Genomic DNA, 14,229 nt, shown 5'->3' on the forward strand with positions numbered 1-14,229 from the left:
TGAGTTGGCAAATTGGAAAAATCTGCCGTTCTGCTCTTGAGCAAAGCAGTTAATATGGAGAAATTTCCATCTCTTAATTTAAAGAAGCCGGGAGGAAAGACGAACGCAGAAGATAATGTGCGCGTGTGGAGAATTCAGATAAAAGGGGTCGCAGAGGTTCATGTTGAAGAGCTGTAGAGAGTGTAGAGCTCATAGTAAAATAAATGTTGTGTGCCCAGAAAGTGAAAATTTGAGTTGATTTATTCTTGCTCGCAGATAACTGAAGAAATGCAGAATTTACATTCCTAATAATTGCAAACACTCATTCAAAATACTTAACACACAATATGTGACAAATGGAATATTGAACAATTTAAAATTTTACAGGGCATTTTTCATGATGGAAATGTAAATATTAAAAGCTAGAGTTATTATACAGTCTGATATCAGTGGGTAGAGGGGCGTTTTGCAAATGGTTTGTACGGGCGGTTATACAGGACAGTTTGTGGCTGTTTCTCAGGAGCCTGGTGGTGCAGTTACCTCTCTTTGGAGGGAGCCGGTCATTCAGTGGATGGTAGAGTCTGCATGTCCTTCACCAGATGCACTGCATGCAGCCTGTTCTGCAGTGAAGGGAGCTGTGGTTGGACTACACCTCTGGAGATGATCAAGGCCCTCCTCTGCACCCGGTCTAGTTGGGCCTGCTGCTTTGTACTGCATCCAACTAACAGCACTCCACCGTATTCCAGACAGGGCCTGACCAGTGTTGTATAGACTGACCAGATTTTCAGTGGGTTGGCCATTTCTGGCAAGAACAGCCAAAGAGCAGGCGTTTTGAGGCCTTCCTCACTGACTGCTCCACATGTGTCACCACTGAGGTTAGAGTCAAATCAAACCTTATTTGTCACATGCGCCGAATACAACAAGTGTAGACTTTACCGTGAAATGCTTACTTACAAGCCCTTAACTAACAGTTCAGTTCAAGAAGAAAATATTTACCAAGTAGACTAAAATAAAAAGTAACACAATTAGAATAACAATAACAAGGCTATATACAGGGGGCACCGGTACTGAGGCAGTGTGCGGGGGTACAGGCTAGTTGAGGCAATCTGTACATGTAGGTGGGGGCGAAGTGACTGTATAGGAAACAAACAGAGTATCAGCAGTGTACAAAGGGGGGGTCAGTGTAAATTATCCGGTGGCAATTTTTATGAATTGTTCAGCAGTCTAATGGCTTGTGGGTAGAAGCTGTTGAGCCTTTTGGTCCTAGACTCCGGTACTGCATGCCGTGCGGTAGCATAGAAAACGGTCTATAACTTGGGTGACTGGAGTCTGACAATTTTCTGGGCTTTCCTCTAACAGCGCCTATTATATAGGTCCTGGATTTCAGGAAGTTTGCCCCCAGTGATGTACTGGGCTGTTCGCACTACCCTCTGTAGCGCCTTACGGTCAGATGCCAAGCAGTTGCCATACCAGGCGGTGACGCAACCGGTCAGGATGCTCTCGATGGTGCAGCTGTAGAACTTTTTGAGGATCTGCGGACCCGTGCCAAATATTTTCAGTTTCCTGAGGGGGAAAAGGTGCCCTCTTCACGACTGTCTTGGTATGTTTGGACCATGATAGTTTGTTGGTGATGTGGACACCAAGGAACTTGAAACTCTCGACCCGCTCCACTACAGCCCCATTCATGTTAATGGGGGCCTGTTCGGCCAGCCTTTTCCTGTAGTCCATGATCAGCTCATTTGTCTTGCTCACATTGAGGGAGAGGTTGTTGTCCTGGCACCACACTGCCAGTTCTCTGACCTCCTCCCTATAGGCCGTCTCATCGTTGTCTGTGATCAGGCCTACCACTGTTGTGTCGTCAGCAAACTTAATGATGGTGTTGGTGTGCTTAGCCACGCAGTTGTGGGTGAACAGGGAATACAGGAGGGGACTAAGTACACACCTCTGAGGGGCCCCAGTGTTAAGGATCAGCGTGGCATACGTGTTGTTGCCTACTCTTATCACCTGGGGGCGGACCATCAGGAAGTCCAGGATCCAGTTGCAGAGGAAGGTGTTTAGTCCCTGAGTTCTTAGCTTATTGATGAGCTTTGAGGGCACTATGGTGTTGAACGCTGAGCTGTAGTCAATGAATAGCATTCTCACATAGGTGTTCCTTTTGTCCAGGTGAGAAAGGGCAGTGTGGAGTGCGATTGCGATTTGCGTCATCTGTGGATCTGTTGGGGGGGTATGTGAATTGGAGTGGGTCTAGGGTGTCCGGGAGGATGCTGTTGATGTGAGCCATGACCCGCGTTTCAAAGCACTACATGGCTTCCGATGTGAGTGCCACGTGGCGGTAGTCATTTAGGCAGGTTACCTTCGATTCCTTGGGCACAGGGACTATGGTGGTCTGCTTGAAACATGTAGGTATTACAGACTCGGTCAGGGAGAGGTTGAAAATGTCAGTGAAGACACTTGACAGTTGTGTCGTAGAAAATTGCGAGATTGTTATAGTGCTTGAAAGATTATATTATAATCTTTGTATTGCATTAGAATGGTTGTTTTATTCGACAGAATAGAATCTGTCGATTATTGTGTGTTCAGTGTTCCACTGAGGATGGGCCTCTATGAGATAGCACTGACATAGGAGATTTAAGATGTCTTTGGCCAATAAAGCCTAAAGAGCATCCCAGATAGTGAGGTAATGTTTTTGTACTATGAGGAACCAGGAGCGAGATTAGAACCTCGTCTTAGAGACCAAACTGAACGATAATTTATAGCTAATGTTATCTGGCTATGGGATACTCCTCTCTCAAGTAAAAGTCTTTCTTTGTGAACTGTTCCTAAGATCTGTGGTTTGTTATGTCGATTAGGGGGGTGTATCTTGACTATAAAAGATCTTGGTATTCTTTTGTAGGCACTCTCAGAATTGATTATAGACACTGAATTAATCTGAGAGTCAAAGGGCGATTTTAAGTTCACATTATTAAAGATGAAATTTAAGTATAACTGTCTGGTGTGTGGTTTGTAACTCTCCTCATTTGGTAAAACAGGAAATTACCACGACAGTTGGTCCGCGCATGCTTTGAGTACACGTCCTGGTAATCCGTCTGCCCCAGGGGCTGTGTGAATGTTGACCTGTTTAAAGGTTTTGCTCCAATCGGCTACCGAGAGGGTTATCACACAGTCATCCAGAACAGCTGGTGCTCTCGTGCATGCTTCAGTGTTGCTTGTCTCGAAGCGAGCATAAGGCCATTTAGCTCGTCTGGTATGCTTGCGTCACTGGGCAGCTCGCGTCTGGGTTTCCCTTTGTGGTCCGTAATAATATTCAAGCCCTGCCACATCCGACGAGCGTCAGAGCTGGTGATTCAATCTTAATCCTGTATTGACGTTTTGCTTGTTTGATGGTTCATCTGAGGGCATAGCAGGATTTCTTATAAGCTTCCTTGAAAGCGGTAGCTCTAGCCTTTAGCTCGATGCAGATGTTGCCTGTAATCCATGGCTTCTGGTTGGGATATGTACATACAGTCACTGTGGGGACGACATCATCGATGCACTTATTGATGAAGACGATGACTGACTGAGGTGGTGTATTCGTCAATGCCATTGGATGAATCCCGGAACATATTCCTGTCTGTGCTTTCAAAACTGTCCTATAGTGTAGCGTCCGCGTCATCTGACCACTTCCATATTGTGCGAGTCACTGGTAATTCCTGCTTTAGTTTTTGCTTGTAAACAGGAATCGGGAGGATAGAATTATGGTCAGATTTGCCAAATGGAGGGTGGGGTAGAGCTTTGTATGCATCTGTGTGTGGAGTAAAGGTGGTTTAGGATTTTCTTTTTTCTGTTTGCACGTGACATGCTGGTAAGAATTTGGTAAAACTGATTTAAGTTTGCCTGCATTAAAGTCCCCGGCCACTAGGAGCGCCGCTTCTGGGTGAGCATTTTCTTCTTTCCTTATGGCCTTATAGAGTTGGTTGGGAGCGGTTTTAGTGCGAGCTTCACTTTGTGGTGGTAAATAGACGGCTACGAATAATACAGATGAGTACTCTCTTGGTAGGTAGTGCGGTCGACAGCTTATCATGAGGTACTCTACCTCAGGAGAGCAATACCTCAAGACTTCTTTAATATTAGACATCGTGCACCAGCTGTTATTGACAAAAAGACACACACCCCCACCCCTCGTCTTACCAGAGGTAGCATCTCTGTTCTGCTGGTGCATGGAAAATCCTGCCAGCTCTATATTATCCAATAATCTTAATATTAGGTCATCAAAAAAATATTCTAACGATTGCACGTTAGCAAGTAAAATGGAAGGCATTGGGAGTTTACTCGCTCCCCTCCGGATTCTCAGAAGGATCCCTGATCTGCGTCCCTTTTTCCTGTTTCTTTTGTTCACGCAAAAGGCATGGATCTGGGCCTGTTCCAGTGGAAGCAGGATATTCTTCTCGTTGGACTCATTAAAGGAAAAAGTTTCTTCCAGTCTGCGGTGAGTAATCGCTTTTCTGATGTCCAGACGTTATTTTCGGTCATAAGAGACGGTAGCAGCAACACTATGTACACAATAATTAAATAAGTTACTGAGAATGCAAACAAAATTGCGCAATTGGTTGGGAGAATGTAAAACGTCAGCCATGATCTTCGGCCCCATCTTGTCTAGATGAAAACCAAGATACTTAGTAGTTATTACCACTAGTACTTCCTGTCCTCCTAGGATTAGTGGTGCAAGTTGTGGATGGTCTCAGGAAAAACATATCTGAATTTCCAGACTTTTTCCTATTCAGGAACATGTTGTTGGATGTGGCCCTCTTTTCCAGCTGTTTTGCCTCCAAGCCCATGGAAATGTCATCTTTTGATGCTGGTTAATGGTATGGCTCGGGACAACCCTACATACCCAGTGTCCAGAGTGTCACTGAAGACAACTTTTCAGGTGGACATGTGAAGGAGAAACATATATGGTTTAAGAAAGGAAGTGTCAACTGCGATCTTTGTGTGCTTGCAAATCTACAATGACCTGTTCCTCAAATATGATTGCCAACTTTATTGACCAGTCATAGCACGGCCTTTTACAATGCCAGTGACTGGCGAGCTAATTGGAAGTCGGAACCAACGTGATGTTTACATACTCAGGTAGGTAACCAGTAGTCACATTGCAACATGGAGGACTTCCCGTAAGGCACTTCTTCTTTTAGGTAAGAAAGCAACATCTTTTTGATTCTCATTTAGTTAGAGGGATGTATGTAATGGTAATTAGATAACTACCACCAGCAACTGAGTTTATTTTCTAGAAACTTATATTTGCTAGTTATTGTTAACTTCTTGACGCTAGGGATCAGATTTTTTATTTTTTAAATAACGTTCCCAAGGTAAACAGACTATTTCTCAGGTCCAGATCGTAGAATATGCATATAATTTACAGATTAGGATAGAAAACACTCAAGTTTCCAAAACTGTCAAAATATTGTCTGTGAGTATAACAAAACCTGAGAATCTAACCCGGAAGTTATATATTTTCTTTTAAATCTGTGTTTCCTGGCCAGTCTTTCCTGCGCGCGAGAGGGGAGCTCTCCATATTCTCTCTTATTGAATAGGTTACGGTCCGGTTGAAATATTATCGATTATGTTTGTTAAAAACAACCTGAGGATTGATTATAAAAAACATTTGACATGTTTCTACGACCATTACGGATACTTTTTGGAATATTCTTAACATAACGCGCAACCCAAATGGTGTTTTTTTTGTTATAAAAGTAATATTTATCGAACACAACAAATGTTCTTTTTGTAACTGGGAGTCTCGTGAGTGCAAGCATCCGAAGATTAATTTTAAGCGATTAATTTTATTGCTTTTCTGACTTTCGTGACCAAGCTAATATAAGGCTAACTGTTGTAGCATCGATTGATACACACACAAAAGCTTAGATTGATGTTGTTAATCCACCTATCGTGGATTAACAACGAGCTAAGCTGTGTTTTTTTGTATATTTCACTTGTGATTGCATTATTATAAATATTTTTGTATCTGATACGTTTGGGAATTTTCTTCTGCCTTTCAGCACCAGAACGAGGCTGTAGTTTTCTGAACATAACGTGCAACCAAAATTGCGTTTTTTTTGTTATAAAAGTAATATTTATCGAACAAAAAGAACATTTGTTGTGTAACTGGGAGTCTCGTGAATGCAAACATCTGAAGATTATCAAAGGTAAGCCATTCATTTTATTGCTTTTCTGACTTGTTACCATGCTAATTTGGGGCTAGCTGTTGTAGCATTGATTGATACACTCACAAAAGCTTGGATTTCTTTCTCTGTAAAGCATATTTTCAAAATCTGACATGATAGGTGGATTAACAACAAGCTAAACTGTGTTTTGGTATATTTCACTTGTGATTGCATGATTATAAATATTTTTAGTAGTATTTTTTAATTTGGCGCCCTGCAATTTAGCGGTTGTTTAGGGAAATGATCCCGCTAAAGGGATCTGTGCGCAGAGAGGTTAAGACTTTAAGCACAACACCCAGACAGATGTAAAACTTCAAGGACCTCCCGAGCACCAGGAAAATCTCCTTGTTCTTGATGTTTATTTTGGGGTTTATTCAGGAAGGTGCAACATGTTAGATTAAAATACAGGTAACTGCCAAAACAATGGAGACACATGAGTAAATGAGAGAGACAAAGTATATTGAAAGCAGGTGCTTCAACACAGGTGTGGTTCCTGAGTTAGAGCTCAGTGTGTCAAATCGGAGGGCCTGTTGTCCGGACCTCTGTCAGTCTCTACGGGGGTGCCACAGGGTTCAATTCTCGGGCCGACTTTTTTCTCTGTATATGTCAATGATGTTGCTCTTGCTGCTGGTGATTCTCTGATCCACCTTGTGACGTAGAAGTCCGTCACTGGCCGCGGGCAGCATTTGGTACTTTAACGCATGCACACATTCATCACTCCTCCTTGCTCCGTTATCAGATAAGTTAACTTCTCTATCTTAGTACATACATTTCACACTTCAGTAACCGGTTATGGGATAAAGAAATAAACAGACAAGTGTTCATATTTAATATAAGCAATATTTATTTTACTTATCGATGTTATGGATGAGCGTGTTTGTTTGTTCTGTTCCTCTCTCTCTCCATCTCTGTAGCTTCCGGGTATGCTGGATAAGGACCCGAGCTAAGGGAATGGGGCTGACTTTGTAGTGCCTGTCCCAAATGGCTCATTCATGTAAATGGACATATTGAAAGACACTGTCAGTAGTGATGTAATTTTGTAAATGTGAAATTGTTTCATAAAAAACGTGTTGCAATGTGTATACTTTAGTATGTTTAGTTGAATGGAAAATGTAGGTTTGTATAGGTAATTGTTCAATTAATTAGTGTTAATTGTTCTGAGGGGAGGGGCTAGCCCTACAAAAGGAGCCTCTCTTTCAGTTCATGGAGAGGTGTTTTTGGATTGAGCTGTGGATAGGGCAGCATTGTTTTAAGCTGTCCCATAAGGTATATGTTTGACGGCAGTACTGTTGTTTTTTTCCCAGAATCACTTTGTAAATTAACACCCTTGCACAGAATAACTTTTGCGGCTCCACCATCTTTTCATTTTGATAGAGGTTAGGTTTTCCAGTTTAGCCTTCTGGCCTACTCTACGTGACACACCTCTACACAGACAACGCCATTCTGTATACATCTGGCCCTTCTTTGCACACTGCTAACAAACCTCCAAACGAGCTTCAATGCCATACAACACTCCTTCCGTGGCCTCCAACTGCTCTTACATGCAAGTAAAACTAAATGCATGCTCTTCAACCGATTGCTGCCTGCACCCTCCCGCCCGACTAGCATCACTACTCTGGACGGTTCTGACTTAGAATATGTGGACAACTACAAATACCTAGGTGCCTGGTTAGACTGTAAACTCTCCTTCCAGACTCACATCAAACATCTCCAATCCAAAGTTAAATCTAGACTTGGCTTCCTATTTCGCAACACTCATGCTGCCAAACATACCCTAGTAAAACTAACTATCCTACCGATCCTCGACTTCGGCGATGTCATTTACAAAAAAGCCTACAACACTCTACTCAGCAAACTGGATGCAGTCTATCACAGTGCCATCCGTTTTGTCACAAAGCCCCATATATTACCCACCACTGCGACCTGTATGCTCTTGTTGGCTGGCCCTTACTACATATCCGTCGCCAAACCCACTGGCTCCAGGTCATCTGCTAGGTAGGTAAAGCCCCGCCTTATCGCAGCTCACTGGTCACCATAGCAACAGCCACCCGTAGCACGCGCTCCAGCAGGTATATTTCACTGGTCACCATAGCAACAGCCACCCGTAGCACGCGCTCCAGCAGGTATATTTCACTGGTCACCATAGCAACAGCCACCCGTAGCACGCGCTCCAGCAGGTATATTTCACTGGTCACCATAGCAACAGCCACCCGTAGCACGCGCTCCAGCAGGTATATTTCACTGGTCACCATAGCAACAGCCACCCGTAGCACGCGCTCCAGCAGGTATATTTCACTGGTCACCATAGCAACAGCCACCCGTAGCACGCGCTCCAGCAGGTATATTTCACTGGTCACCATAGCAACAGCCACCCGTAGCACGCGCTCCAGCAGGTATATTTCACTGGTTGTCCCCAAAGTCAACACTTCCTTTCCTTCCAGTTCTCCTTCCAGTTCTCTGCTGCCAATGACTGGAAGGAATTGTGAAAATCACTGAAGCTGACAGACTTATCTCCCTTTCTAACTGTAAGCATCAGCTGTCAGAGCAGCTTACCGATCACTGTACCTGTACACAGCCAATCTGTAAATAGCACACCCAACTGCCTCATCCCCATGTTATTTATCCTCTTGCTCTTTTGCACCCCAGTATCTCTTTTTTTTCTTCTTTAAATTTTTTTTTTTTATCCCATTTTCTCCCCAATTTTCGTGGTATCCAATCGCTAGTAATTACTACCTTGTCTCATCGCTACAACTCCCGTACGGGCTCGGGAGAGATGAAGGTCGAAAGCCATGCGTCCTCCGAAGCACAACCCAACCAGCCAAACCCTCCCTACCCCGGACGACGCTATGCCAATTGTGCGTCGCCCCACGGACCTCCCGGTCGCGGCCGGCTGCGACAGAGCCTGGGCGCGAACCCAGAGACTCTGGTGGCGCAGTTAGCACTGCGATGCAGTGCCCTAGACCACTGCCCCACCCGGGAGGCCCGCACCCCAGTATCTCTACTTGCACGTCATCTGCACATCGATCACTCCAGTGTTAATGCTAAATTGTTATTATTTCGCCTCTATGTTTTGCAGAGGGGTCAAATACTTATTTCCCTCATTAAAATGCAAATCAATTTATAACATTTTTGACATGTGTTTTTCTGGATTTTGTTATTGTTATTCTGTCTCTCACTGTTCAAATAAACCTACCATTAAAATTATAGACTGATCATTTCTGTGTCAGTGGGCAAACGTACAAAATCAGCAGGGGATCAAATACTTTTTTCCCTCTCTCACTGTATAATATATTATAATTTACAGAACTACCTGGCTACTATCAAATGTCAAGGAGTTTGTTTGAGCCGATGTCTGATGTTATTTCTTTGTGTTAAATTTGACCATATTGATTTTAAAGGATGAATAGTTTACCTTTTCGAGGGAAATTAAAATGTAAAAAATCCCAAAGTTTGTGAAACTAAATGATTGAATGGTTTGATTGGTTGTTTAACCATTGTCCCACAGATGGACCTAGTGCCCAGGGCCCGCCCACCTCCCCCATCCTCCACCCCAGGGTAGTTCTGACGGAGGCACGACCTCCCACAACCTCCACACATGGGGTGCCACACGCAGGGCGCCGGGGTGCCCCAGAGTCTCCTGTCCTCGCCCACGGACCCCCATATGTAGGACCAGACTCATTCCGCAGAGGCAGAACCTATCCAACCTTCCCCTAACCCTACACATCTCAACCCAGGCTGCCCCAGCCCAAACCCCTAACTTTGTAGATTCCCTTTTATTTGGAAAGACTTTATTTACTTTTTTCCTGCATGCTCTCAGTGATGTGGGATGGAGAGAGAGATGACTGACTGACAAACCTGGTTTCACAGCATTTCATATTCTGTGCCTAAATCCGTGATGCTCCATTTAGTATGATATGTTACGTTTCGTATGGTATGCATTCATTTGTGGATATCATCATCCATTTCGTATAATATTTTACAAATTGCAATTCATACAATATGTAACACGTATGATAGTTACGATTTCCAATTTGTTGTTGCTAATGTTAGCCAGGTGGCTAATGCTAACATAAGCTTGCTGGCTGATGTTAGCTAGGCTAGGGGTTAGATTAAGGCTAAAGGGTTAGGGTTAGCTAAAAGGGTTACGGTTGGGGTTAGCCAACATGCAAAGTAGATAAAAAGTAGTAAGTAGTTGCTAATTACAGAAAATGCAAAAGTTGTCCATGATGAGTTTTAAACATGCAACCTTTGGGTTGCAAGACATTTGCATTATACACCCACCCATCCACCCTGACCAACCACTCTCCTGTAATTTTTGCCTTAAGTAACCTTCTGTCTTATGTAACCATTCCAAACCTAACAGATCATACATGTACTATGTTATGGGTAGCCAGGCAAATGCTGAACACCATGGAGAATAGATTAAGATTAGAGTAAAATACCTCACACTTTACACTGACTGGGGCTCTAATGGGGGACGAGATGAGGACAGCGATCTGACATTGGTTTTGTCTCGTGGTCATAAATGGTGGAGTGGACTGGACTGGATGTCTTTCAAATCAGTCATGACATTTTTAAATAAAACTAATTTGACATAGCTCAAAACTCCTTCCGTGCATTTGCATAAGAATCAACCCTGTTGAGTGTGTCATGGTGAATCTCCAAAGGCGCGCCATTCGTGCGTAATTGGTGACGTTTAGCTTGGCCACACTGGTCGTCAATGGATGCAGTGCTGTAGATTCTGAGACTGAAACTAAGTAAATAAATCCACAAATCAAACACTGATCGGAAGCCCCGTGATGAGGATGTTACCATAACAAAGGACTGGGCTAGTGGTGAGGCTCTAATGATATAGGAAATAGGTGTCACAACCACATCTGTAATGATCTCAGTTCGACTGTTTTCGTTTATTCACACTCCCTCGCTCTCCCTCAGAAGACAAATCCATAGACAACAGATGAACCAATGAAGTGACACTGTGTAAAGGATTTGTGGAAGAAAAATACATGTATTAATATACTTTGAAAATGTGCAATTAATTCATATTTTTAATCTTGTCATATGAATAGTAATAATGCATTAATGGGCAACAAATTAGGCTACGTATTTACATTTAAAGTGCTCAAAAAAACAAGTGATCGGCTAATATAACCTTTGTCTCAAATATTCACACCAACAAGAGATCTCCTTTTCAGCCTATAGTAATTTAAGTTTGAAGAAAAAAGTACTGTGCGTCACGAGTCGCACTTGCATCTCTCAGTCTCTCTGGATTGCGCTCATTCCTCAGTCTCAAACAGATACATTGTCCATTGTACATCTGCACTTCTCCACAATCATGTTGGGAAACTCGGCCACTTCAATCTCAGTGTAGTCCCCTTTTTTCACCAGGTACATTATAGGTAGCGGCGCGTTCTCCGTAGCCGCGCACCGCCGTTCTCCGTAGCCATAATGACGCTTTGGCTGCTTGCATCCCCCTGCGCATCGGAAGGACTGGTAGCCCGCAGGTTCGATGACCCAGTATTGAGTCCAAGTTAGCTCCCGGAAGTTGATGAAGTGGTCTTCTCTGCAGCATATGCCGTTCGGCTTGCTGGACTGGCAGTCACCACGGGAACTGGAAGAAGAGAAATGGTCAGGTTATTACACGTTTGACACACCTATAGAGGATTCTCAAATAATGTATAAGCAAATGTCATACTGTGACATAGCAGCCAGGCCCATATGTGTGTAGCCTATATCCTTAAAATGTGTCCACTGTCCAACCAAAGTTCTAAACATTGCCATTAGCCTAGCTATTAAATGTCACCTACCCATATTCCTCCAGGTTCAAGGTGTAAAAAAGAAGCTCAGGCTTTCCCGTGCTCTGGTCAGAGGGGTCCTGCGCGGTAAAGCGCATACTCTTGGCCATCTGGGCTGCGTAGCTTCCCGGTCTCTCCCCCTCGACCCGCAGCTCCAGGCGCAGCGGCACCTCGCGACGTCCCTTCGACCAGTAGTGTACGGCCTGCGTCACATCAAAACCCTTCCACCCGGTCTCGTAGATTGGCACCAACCTATTGAAAGAGGACAACCGTACAAATGAATCACAATGGTACTTTAATTAACTAGCATGCTAATTAATTAGTATTACGCTAATTAAAAGTAGGCTGTTGAATGATGTGCGGTAACGGTGCTGACCTTGAGTCTACCAGTGAGGAGCGGTTGGCGCCGTTCTCTAGAACCTCCACCCAGTAGACACTGACCCGTGCGTTGTTGTCCTGCTTTTGACTCTTTCTCCCGGCCAGGTGAAGTTTATGAGGGGCGTTCTGGTAGAGTCTGAGCTCCGCCATGGTCACCTCGCTGTTGGCTGGGACCCTGGCCTCCATGTCGAAAACCAACCGCTCTCTGGTGGCGTCAGAGTAAAGAATCTCCCCCGATATATCTGTTATGTAGAATATAACAGGACACCGTCCGCATGTGGACAATTGGACAGCAGTGCGTAATTTGGAATCCAAACAGAACCAAACTGAGAATTACGCATTGGTGTTAACAATAGTATAGCTAATGGTAAATAAAATAGAATAATGGAAAATAAAACTTAAAATCAGTCAGTCTTTGAAACTGTCATATTCTCAGTCTTAGAAACTGTCATAGTTGCCATTGCTGCTTACCTGCGTTCCCGGAATACCCCCTGAGGATTCCTGCTAGACTGGGCAGAGAGCGGCGTCTCCTCTCGTGGTGCAGCTTCAGCAGGGTCAGGTACTTGTTTCTGATGTGGCTTGGAACGACCAGGTTTTCCAAGTCCCTTTTATGGATCCTTGGGAGTTCATTCAGTCCAAGCCTCTGAAGCATAGCCTCTTTCAGGTTCTCCTGATTGAAGCTGTGCGTTAGAGACAGTATCGCACAGGCGCACGGCAGCCAAATTGGGAAATATGCCATTTCTGAAAGAGTTGAGAGTTAAACCCTGTTGCGATGGAGGAGGACAAGGACTGGCCACCTTTATATATATATAGTAGTCCCGCTGTGACATCCCGACGGACGTGTACAAAGGGGTGGGGACCAACATCAAAGTCAGTGGACGCGCGAGAGAGCTTCAAAGTAACGCCCTATTTAAGGACTAATAGCCTCTGCCTGATACCTGGTCTCAACCCCCACCTCCACCCACTCACCTATCACACCCGTCATCATCACATCGACCAGTAAAGATGGGACTCGCACATGAAATAAAAACACACATTTCGTTTTTAATGACCCCATTTTCATCTGAAACATGGGTGGATTAGACACCAATAGATTAGCAGATAGAGGAGTGCTTTATACCGGTAATTAATGACGTGATAATCTCTCTCTAATGGACATCTAAGCGGTTTCACCCTCAGTGTCATTCAGTCCAAACATCGTTGATAGGCTTCCAGTATGTCAATTCTTGAATTGATTAACAATCGAAACAGTTTGAGCCTAAACTTTTTTCATAATTTATCAAATAGAACCGGGTCTGGGATGATGATCTAGTTTTCATGATCTAATATTGTTCTAATTGGAGCACTAGTCTTGCTTGATCAAAAGGCATACATAGATGGACATCACTGACAGACAGACAGACATATTTTCCTCTCACTCATTAACAACTGGCCACTCAACCCTGTGTAGCTTTAGAATGGCACCCCATGGACAGATTCTCATATTAGTGTAATTAAGTTTGTCAAGTATGTGTATAACATTATTAGTGTGTGGAGGTATGTCTATCCTTCTCTGCCTGAGTCTACGGTGGCCCCCCTGTGTATGTGTGTGTCAGGTCAAACAGACTGGTGTGTATTGGGAGCCGAGCTCCCACAGGGGACAGATGAGTAATCCAGTGTGTGCTCTGCTCTGGGATGTGGATTGTAAAGGGCTCTTCACATGGACCTGATTATGCGTCTCTAATGCAGGAGCTGGCTGGGTCTTTTTCTGTCACACACACAAACACTACAGTGGCTGAGGCAACAGGTTCCTCCATAGAGTCCGAGTGTGTATTGGGACTGGAGTGTGGCAGGTGGTCTTGGGATGACAGACAGTGTGCCCGCAGACAGCATACACGCAG

General features: G+C 44.1%; 1 protein-coding gene across 1 annotated transcript; it reads right to left on the bottom strand.

The window, feature by feature from the left end:
* Window positions 1-11,465: 11,465 nt before the first annotated feature.
* LOC129813417 (left-right determination factor 2-like) lies at window positions 11,466-13,088 on the bottom strand. The gene is made up of 4 exons (XM_055865751.1): window positions 12,821-13,088; window positions 12,348-12,591; window positions 11,984-12,223; window positions 11,466-11,787 (listed from the first exon to the last, which is right to left on the bottom strand). The coding sequence occupies exons 1-4, from the start codon at window positions 13,086-13,088 to the stop codon at window positions 11,466-11,468; spliced, it is 1,074 nt and encodes a 357-aa protein (XP_055721726.1).
* Window positions 13,089-14,229: the final 1,141 nt, after the last annotated feature.

The sequence above is a fragment of the Salvelinus fontinalis genome, chromosome 16, assembly GCF_029448725.1.
Source record: "Salvelinus fontinalis isolate EN_2023a chromosome 16, ASM2944872v1, whole genome shotgun sequence".
NCBI lineage: Eukaryota > Metazoa > Chordata > Actinopteri > Salmoniformes > Salmonidae > Salvelinus > Salvelinus fontinalis.

What these genes read in the sequence shown, in the direction of transcription:
- LOC129813417 (XM_055865751.1), bottom strand. Translation starts at nt 13,088, where the DNA reads ATGGCATATTTCCCAATTTGGCTGCCGTGCGCCTGTGCGATACTGTCT. An exon ending in TCCTCACTGGTAGACTCAAG is followed by an intron (nt 12,224 to 12,347) that starts GTCAGCACCGTT and finishes CTCTTTCAATAG; the next exon opens with GTTGGTGCCAATCTACGAGA. An exon ending in TTGAACCTGGAGGAATATGG is followed by an intron (nt 11,788 to 11,983) that starts GTAGGTGACATT and finishes CTCTTCTTCCAG; the next exon opens with TTCCCGTGGTGACTGCCAGT.